This window comes from Anser anser (assembly GCF_964211835.1).
Source record: "Anser anser genome assembly, chromosome: 2".
Classification (NCBI taxonomy): Eukaryota; Metazoa; Chordata; class Aves; order Anseriformes; family Anatidae; genus Anser; species Anser anser.
The window spans coordinates 23,339,168-23,349,040 of NC_139721.1; the positions used below are offsets into that span (position 1 = coordinate 23,339,168).

At 39.3% G+C, this 9,873-nt stretch overlaps 1 protein-coding gene across 1 annotated transcript; it reads left to right on the top strand.

Moving 5' to 3' along the window:
• Window positions 1-16: 16 nt before the first annotated feature.
• Window positions 17-7,754, top strand: RIDA (reactive intermediate imine deaminase A). Its single transcript, XM_083823345.1, has 6 exons — window positions 17-158; window positions 3,532-3,637; window positions 4,186-4,240; window positions 5,030-5,098; window positions 6,533-6,588; window positions 6,978-7,754. Exons 1-6 carry the CDS (start codon window positions 94-96, stop codon window positions 7,044-7,046), a joined length of 420 nt encoding a protein of 139 aa, XP_083679471.1. The 5' UTR covers window positions 17-93; the 3' UTR covers window positions 7,047-7,754.
• The last annotated feature ends 2,119 nt before the right edge of the window (window positions 7,755-9,873 follow it).

Below are 9,873 nucleotides of genomic sequence, written 5' to 3' on the forward strand. Positions count from 1 at the left end.
GGGGAGGGGAGGGGAGGGGAGGGGAGGGGAAGGTAAAGGTGGGGGGGCAGTAGGTGGCGGGTTGCTGAGGAGAGGCAGGGGGAAGCGGCAGCCATGGCTTGTCTGGTGAAGAAAATAATCAGCACCGCCAAGGCTCCCGCTGCGCTGGGTCCCTACAGGTGTGCCCTGGCTGAGGGTAGCGGGCTTTGCCCGAGGGGAGGCTGTGGGGTGGTTGCGGGGAGGTTGGGAGGCTGTGGGGCGGTTTATGGGGAGGTTATGGGGAGGCTGGGAGGCTGTGGGGGGATTATGAGGAGGTTATGGGGTGGCTGGACCTGCCCACGGGGGTGCTGGGGCCGGCGGGGTCCCGGGACCCCCGAGGAGAGCGGTTCCGAAATGGCAGCGGGGAGCTTCAGCCCGCCCGCGGGGTCCCTAAAATGTCCGCCCGGGAGGCACCGGGGGGAAACCGTGCAGAAATCGGCGAGAAGGGGAGAGAAGGGGTCAGTCCCCGCCAGAACCAGTCTGATTTGGGCAGAGCAGGGGGCAGCGAGCCCGGGAGGGTGGCTGCTGAGGGTGGCACGCCTCCCTCCCCGACAGGGGCACGGCAGGCGGCTGGAAGCGCTCCTCAAGCCAGAAGATACTGGTGGAAAACGGGCTGCTCTTCGGCTTTTGTCATGCCTAAGTTCTTCATTGCAACGGTTCTGGACTTAATTTAAAAAAAAAAAAGAATCCCAAAAAAGGCTTGTCTTTGTTATTTAGATGTGAAAAATTGTTCCAGGAGACTTACGTCTAAGGTACTGAGGGGTTTTTACCAGTGTTTTCCAAGAGTTCCTATTTATGCATTCAGGGCATGTTATGCTTTCTTTTCCTATTTAAACACAGGCTCCTCGGGTTTTAAAACTGCTTGTAGCATCCTCATGCCTTCAAAAACAATATCTGTCTCCGTTCCTGTGAAAATGAACGTTCTGAACTTCAAGCTGGATGTTCTCGATAGGAATTGTAAACTTAGAAAAGTACCATGTGTAGAGGCAGAGAGAGTCCCATGACCTAAAGGTTAACTTCTGCAAACAACGAGCTGTTGGTGGACTGCAGCCAGGGGCTCGGCATCACTTATACAGAGCACCTGGGACAGGGAAAGCAACAATTCTTCAGCTGCACACACACCAACTGGCTTAGCCTTTAATGTAGCCCTTGATTTCTGCTGTGGATTAACTGCACTCCCGTGTTTTGTGCTTGTTGGTAGTTCTTAACGAAATACTGCTTCTTATTATGCAGCCTGTTACTGGTATGACAGGGCTACCATCAATAAGTTTATCACTAACTTAGTTAATCGAGTTCCAGTAAACTTTTCAAAGTCCAGTGAGCAAAAAATTGCACAAGAAAAAACTGCTGTGTCTCTGCTCTGAGCATGGTAACAGAGGAAGGAGGGCTTAACGTGGAGGGAAGGTTTGGGGTGTATGGGCTGCGTTCCTGTCTCTGCTGCAGCCCTTCAGGGTGCTTCTTCTACCATATCTTGTACCTCCTTTACCTCATCCAACTTCCAGTAATTTTATTGATATATTTATACACTTTAAAAGATGCAGCGGAGATGATATTCTTATATTAATCAACAACCCTATGGGTAAAGAAAACCTGACTCTTTCCAGTTGTTCTCATTAAAAAGCATGTTTGTTGATGCCATCTCTCTGAGGGGCGTTCTCCTAAGGTCATAATGGCCATCTAGGAATGAATGCACGTAGGTGTACCGAAGCCGGAATGACTTGAGGCACATGCCTAAGTCTCTGCTGAATCATAAAGAGTAGCTATGATTGATCCTAGGTATAGGATACATCTGCACTTAACATTTGATTGTAGTTTGTGCGCTTGGAGTTTCTGTGAGCTTTTCTCATGCCTTTGATTGCAGTGGAAATGTACTTTTAAGTTGGAGAATTGTTACTGGTGTCAGTGAATAGGGGATTCCACAGCTAAGCGTACAAGGGAAAAGAAAGTCGAGGAGCAGAGGACTCAGTAAGGTTGCTGCTGATCTGGCAGTGGTATTGGAAGGCTTCGGCTTGCTTTTTCTTTTTTTTTCCCCAATTATTCATGATTTGGGATTGTCCAAAGGTCAGTTAGGATGAACATTTTGTGGTGTCAATTGCTTTATAATAAGCAGTATAAGACAATCTCTTTTTTTTTTTTTTTTTCAGAGAGCTAATATTGCCTTGTTGTGTGGTTCTCCACACAGGAAACAGAAACACGAGGTTGTGGTCTGAGGGCCTGTTCCTCAAACAAAGCATGATATGCTAAGAAAGAAAACAGTTAAAGAAGAATCTGTGTTGTGCTCATATACACATTTCCTATCTAGACTGCGTCAGCTAGAAAAATATCTTTTGCCAGTTTCTCTTCTTTAAATGGTATAATTTTGTCTCATCCCAGTTTAGGTGGTTGCTGATGTCAGAGAATAATCACCGTGTAAGATATTTTGCTCCATCAGATAAATCACTGGCTTTTTTCCCTTAATGGAATTGTAGGAGAATGTGGAAGGGAAGATGGGAGTGATGGCATTGTTCAGATTGCCTAACCATAATCATTTTACTGAGTCCCTAAACCAGGTTAGGCCCACGTAAAGTCAATGGATTGAGCAATTAAGAGAGGTAGTAAAAGCATTCTCTGAAAGAGTGGCTTTCTTTCTCCACTGACATAAAAGGGAAGCTAAGCCGCTAATTTAGGTAGTTCAGGGAGGTGCCTATCTCCAGTTTGTGTAACTTCAGAGGCTTGTTCAGCTGTTAGAACAATAAATTTTCTTGTGGAATGGGAAGAGATAAGAAAAATGGCGTTGACACACCGTAAACATTTTGAGAAAACCCTTTCTTTAATTTCTTTACAAAATATTTTTAGCTGTCAGCTGAAGGGATGCAAACTATGTCTCTTGCATAATAGATAGTTTAAGTCCTTGTTTTAATCTCTTAATTTTGTGGTAATTAAAGATGTTAATAATTGCTAACTCGACTTCATACCTGATGTTTACATAGAAATGGTTAGCAAATAGCTCGAATTCTGCAGTCTTCTGAGCTAAGCCAACAGGTCACTTGGGTTATTTGGTGTGGGGAGAGGGTTTGCTCTCGGGATGGAGATCCTTTGCCTCCCCCCGTCTATCTGCAGTGCAGAATATGTGCAGCTGAGTTTAATGTTGTGCTGCTGCACTCATCCCTTCCCGAGAAACAGGGTTTCTTACCTCAAAGACAGCTATGCTGTCTTCCACAGGTGGTTCAATCCCAGCTGAACTAAACACGCACAGGTTGAACGTATGACTGCGTGTACAAACTTGTGCGCGCATAACCCAGCTCATAAGCGCTGTGACACCGAGGGGCATGGTTTAATGATGGGACTTGGTAAGTCAGACTTGATGGTGTTGAAGATCTTTTCCAACCTAGGTGGTTCTGTGTTAACCTATCTTTCCGAGATATTACAGATGACTGAAGAAAATGTGAAATGTGCTTACAAGGGAGTGTTTTTGAATAGTTAAATGCTTTTGGTGGGGAAACTATCAACATAAAATGTCTCTTCTGTTTTCAGCCAAGCGGTGCTTGTAGACCGGACCATGTACATTGCAGGACAGATTGGTATAGAGCCTTCCAGTGGGCAGCTTGTCTCTGGAGGTGCAAAGGAAGAAGCTAAGCAGGTAGGATGTGTTCTGGCAATAAACTTTTAATGGAGTTGGCTTGTGCTTTTTGAAATGTAGACTGATGAGAAATTGAAGAGTCCTAGAGAGCACATTTTACCTCACCTTGGAGGATGTGCAAGTAGGAAGTAATTTCATCCCATCCCTGTCATTTTTCTATCCAAACAACCTTGGAGGTCAAGGGAAGAATCTGTATTTCAAGTAGGAAAGAATCAATGTTTTGAATGAAGGTTTGACCCCAGTGGCTTTGAGTAGGGGAAAGATTCGTTCCCCCAGCAGCAAAGAAGCTGTGTGAGTAGATAGGATGATATTGAGCTGCATCCTACATTTGCATGTAATGAATGGATGGGGGTTTATTAGACGTTCCCTTTCATTAATTTACTTTTTAAGCTATTTCTGTTTTTTTTTTTCTTACCCACTGATGACTGTTGAAGGTTTGCTGGGTGAACTACAACATGGATCTGTAGCTAGGTTACAACTCATGTTTACATACTTACCTAAATACGACCTTGCTGCTACTTAAATATTTTTATCTCAATTCTCATTAGGCTCTAAAGAACATGGGAGAAATCCTGAAAGCTGCAGGCTGTGACTATGGCAATGGTAGGTGCTGTTATGATGGTGGCAAACAAGTGATTATTTTTAAATTGATTTAAAAAAAAAAATAGTGACATAAAATAAAGCTGTTTGCAAAATATAAAGTTGCTACTAATAGCTAGAGGGGAAAAAATATCAATGTGCAAGTTTTAATGTGATGAGTATCAATGGGACACTGCCTTTCCCCCAAAGTTTCTGACCATAATACTAACTTTTTTTAATTCTAACTGAAGAAGCTCAGGTGTAGATAGAGCTGCAACAGACTACAGGCATTTTAAACATCGTAGACTTTACTTCAGGTAAAAGCAGGTCTGTGTCTATCGTGTTCATATTCTAGGCACTTTCATTACCTTTTCTTTTGAAGCAAGCTCTAATAGTGGAGCCAAACCAGGATTAATATTGGCTTAGGCAGTCATGGGTAAAAAATTCTAGCGTAGACTGTATCTTCAGACATTCTATGGACTTTTTTGGCAGCAGTTATTATATATAATTTTTTGCCAACATTTGGCTTACAATAGCTTTCTTAAATCAACCTGCTTCATCAGTTCGGTGCCTTTTAGAATTGGGCTTATAATGAAATTTAAAACGGATACGTCCAAAACAGATCAGGAATATCTAATTCCTTAAAGTTTTATATACTAGTTATTAAGATTTTTTTAAGGTGGTTCTGTAGGTGGTAGTTCTAATGGTCAATATCTGTTTGGAAAACTTTTCAAAATGTTTATAATATTTGAGATAAATTCATGGCATAAAAGCAAGAAACTCACAAAATAACTGTGGTTATGTAATTTCTAGTTGTGAAGACTACTGTTTTGATGGCAGACATGAAGGACTTCAATGATATTAATGATATTTACAAACAATGTAAGTAGACTTTTTTGTTTGTTTTACCAGTATGGCTTATAGAACTAATTACACTCACTGTGTTTTAATGACTCAGATGATTTAATTCCACTTTCTTTGAGATTTCATTAGAAATACAACACTAAATTAAAGCAATTTACTTGCAAACACCTGAACAAGTACAGCCGAATTTCATATGGACTCGTGTCCTACCATCCCACTAACTTTTCATATAAATATCAACCCTACAGGTTGATCTTCTACTCCTTTTTGCCTTGACAGATGCTGTGTTGTCCTTAATATAATTATGCTGTAGGCAGCCTTAAAATGCTTACTTTCAGGTTGTGTGTTTTTATTTCTTTAAAATCTGTATCTTCTAATAATTTCTGTGCTATTGTTATGGGACAAAGCTCACTTAAGAGGATGAGCCACCCTTCTGCACTTTGGAATACAAGAATAATGCTTGGTTAACCAAAGTGAATGTAAACTGAAGTAGGTGATTCATGAGCCATGTTGTGCAGAAGAATTTGGGAGGCTATGCACATAAGTTCCTTATTTTTGTAGGTTTGGGTTTTAATTAGATAGTAACATCTGGTCTTGAATAAAGTCTTTTATTCATGAGCTATCAGTACAGTCTTCTGCATGTCAAGATGGAATTGTGTGTGTTTAAGTGGAGGAAAAACAGACCAGCTGGATACTCAGTTACTTGTTGGCAAACAGACCTCCTACCTGTTGTTCAGGAAAGCTGTTGTTGCTGTTCTTTGATGTGAGTTATAAACTTGCTTTGTTAGTGCAGGAGCATGGAAGTGCCATTTCTGAGCCTAGCGTTAACTCTCACTAGAAAAACTTGTATTTAATTATGCAAATTCAGCTCTTGTATCTTGACTGATACCCTTTTTTTTCCCTTATTATTTTAATATGCTTGAGCTCTGGACCTAATTGAGACTGGAGGAGTAGGTCAGGGCCTATTTTCTCTGCCTTCCTTTGATACGAGTAAGGTTTGCCCCCTGCTAACTTCATACAAATCTGGGATCCTTGCTCATGACTCCTGCCAGGGTCCTGTTTCTCCTTCTTGCTCTGTCTGTGAAAGAGCCCTCTCCCTCTCTCCAGTCTTTGCACTGGCTGATCACCATTCTGGTTCAGTATTTCTGTTTCAGCCAAGTTGGTGTCAAAGCCATGCAGTGTCAGCAGAGTGCGTGTTATCTCTGTCCACTAGATCACAATTGTAGCTACCTTCTTGATGATGAATGGTAGCTTGCTGAGATACTAGAACAGTCAGTGATTTAATAAAAAAAAAAAAGGTGGCGGAGAAGAAAGCTGGGACAGAAGATTATTTGTCTTGTCTCATTGAGCCTGAAACCATTCCAGTGACTGCATTTTATACAGATGACTTAGAGCTGTGTGGTTTATCAAGCAAAGTTAAATGATTTGTGGATGGTTTTGTTTCAATTACAGTTTTCAAGTCCAATTTCCCAGCCAGAGCAGCCTATCAAGTTGCTGCTTTGCCTAAAGTAAGTGTCACACTAAGTACTTGCTTCTGAAACATTATGACAACTTTTCTTATTCTGTAATAGGTTCAATTGTGATTATTTTATTGAATAAAATAGTTTTTGCTTTTAAGTATACTGGTCTTATTCCCCCATACAAGAGTTCTGAAAATGAGATACCTTGCTGTGTAATGGAAGATGGCTACAACTGTAGAAATATGGGTTTCTGGTATGTAAGGAAGAGTAAAGTGAATTTTCAATGTTAACATTGCTAAATCAGTAATACCACTGTCAGAAATATAATCCCCTTCAAATGTCACTCTTTGTTCTTATCAGTCATGTTATATATCCAATTGCTTCATAAAATAGATACTTTTAAATTCCTAATATGTTTCTTCATTGCTGTCTCACAGGGTGCCCGAGTTGAGATTGAAGCGATTGCCATTCAAGGACCCATCCAGGATGTTTCAGCCTCTCTATAAGTAAAGGCTGAGTATCCTACACCTAGGACAGGTGCTTTCTTCCGGATTGTGGCCTTGCAGTTTGTAAAATACAAGCTTACAGTGGCTTCTCTGTAGGTGAACCCTGAAACCCATGGAAGCACTGCTAAAATCCATTGAGCCTGATTGTAGAACAGGGGCCTTACGTTGTGATGGTGATGAGGTATTCAGATACTGAAGTACTCATTTTAGGTGAATGTATGATAGTTAACTGTGGGTGATCTGGACATGGAAAACTAATGACTTGTAACAGTAGGCTTTTAGTAATTATTTAAAATAAGAAAAAAGGTCAGAAATGAGAAAACAGTAGAACACTTGAATTGGTTAGCATACGTTTCACTTACGTGTTTTGGAGAATTTTGTTGTATTCATTTCTAAACTATTTTAAATGCTTTCTTTACAGAATAGATTAGTGTTGGAATTTGCTCACATTTTTTTCATAAAGAAGCGATTTCTTAGGAGGGTGAATATTCATTTCAGAAAGAAGAAAATTATGCTTCTCTGAAGTAATGTACTCATAGTTGTAAATCACCTGCAAATGAATCTGTACCTGCAACCTTTTTTCATAGTCTTTCTCATGATAATTCAACTTTTACTATATTGTGGTGAGGAAAAAAAAAAAGACATTCCAATTGTATGAGGGAAAATATCCTGTTTAATGACAATAAATGATAATTATATCTTTAAAAATGTGCTTGTCTTTTCTAGGAACAAACTTTTTGTTTTCCTGGTTATGCTTTCATGCTCCATTACAAAGAAAGTCCTGATTTTGCTTCTTCAGTAAGAAATAATTCAAACCAAAAGAGTAGGTTTATTATCTGTCACCTAATAGCTAAGAGTGAAAAATAATCCTTCAAGCTTTCAGCTACCATGGCATTACAGTTCTTGGCATTTCTTTGCTATTAAGAACAGAAGCAACTGCTTGGTGGGGTGTTTAAGCAATACTGAGAAGTCATGCTGGTGATAGTAAGCTACCCTATCCCTCTGCATTCATCTTATATCTAAATTAGTAGAAATGGATACCGTGTTTTTACAGAACTAGTTTGAAAAGTCAGCTACCTCATAGTAGAGTTGATTCCCTGTCTTCCCCCACAGCCATGTATCTAAACACAATATTGGTTTATTCAGGTAAATGAATATACATTCACTTTGCTATCTGAATTATCAAGCAGTAACCTTAGAAAAGTACCTGACTCTTCTGCATATAAACTTTCCACAAATAAAAGCTATTAGTCATGGTTCTGCTCTTTCTCTCTGCTTACTATCGTCTTTTATATTCTACATCTCTAACTCAAGAAGCAATCCCTCCTAAGAATAAACATGAACAGATGTATTCATGTTACTACCAGCTACTTCCTGATATGATTTTCTAAGAAACAGAGAAAATGTTGCTTCATTTTGTCAGTTAAGAATAATTAAGAATAATGTCATTGAATGGAGTTATATTATTTAAACAGATTCCCAATTTATATTTGTTTCTTTGTTACAGCTTTGCTCACATATAATTACTTTAACTTTTTTTGTAGCAGAACTGTTTTCCCCAGCAGACTGCAATAGTGTTGGAACATGAGCTAAGTTTAGTGTTAAGTAATAGCAAGAGTTATCCCTTATTACCTCTCACAACATTCTTTACTGTGATGCCTGCCTGCTTTACTTGTGCTATGCTGCTTCTCTGCCAATCTTAAACCTAACACTAGGTGGCAGTATGTATGTAGTTAGTTAATTGTTTCTCTTATTTTCCCTGCTGCTGACTGGCACAAAGGGGTGTGAATATACCACTACGTTCCCCAGTAAGGTATAGGCTGAGAGTGAAATGTAAGTGAAGCACCCCCAAAAAAAAATGCGTGCTGGATGCAACTAGTAAGAGTCAGTACACTATTTCCATTAAAAATGTTTGCATCAGTAAGTAAAATTCTGCAAACAGCCAGGAATTAAAAATTCACTTTTAGCTCTAAGATCATTTAGCTTTTAACTGAAGTCCAGTTGCATGGCTTCTTGAGTGTCTCAGACCTAAATATGTATTCTTCAGGTACAAAAATTCTTGAATAACAGAGAGAAACTCTTTTATTTATAACTGTAACAGCAGTTCTTAACATAAAATCAACTTTACAGACATGTTTAAAACTTTGAATTTTTTAAGTAGAATTATATTTCTTGGTTCTATTTTTTAAACAAAAAGGCAAAGCCTCATAATTCTCCAATATGAAAACCAAGTATTGTGGAAGTATCTCCTGTTTAGAAAAGTATAAAATATTTAAGAAATCTTGTTTAAACTGGAACTAGGTTAAACAGGTTTTTTTTTGGTTTGCTTTTGGACTGAGCTGCAAGCATGAAAAGTATGAAGTTGCAGTTCAGCCTGTGACATACTAATTTCACTGTTTAAAATTTGTTTCAATCGCATGTAACTTTAGAGAGAAACAGCAAAACCTAACAGGTCCTGTGTTCCATTCTGGTTCCATAAATGTAAAGCAATTCTTAATTTTGGTATTAGGTATTTCTTTAGTATTTTTTTCCTTAATGATTATCTTGTCTACAGATTAAGCAACACAAAAATAAAGTTCAGTACATAATTTTAATAAAACTGTTCTCTGTTAAACCAGAGACTACTTCAAAGTTTAATTTTTAAAATTTAAACTGCATTGATCTTTTGCTACAAGCACCTTGCTCTTGCTGCAGTTTTTATCTGAGAGAAGTTATGCATTCAGTGAAAGAGCCAACCCTAGCAAGCCAGATTGCTGAGTATCTTCTGAGATCCTAACACTACAGGTGTTTGTCTGTGTAGAGCCAATAGGGTCCGAAATTAACCTCC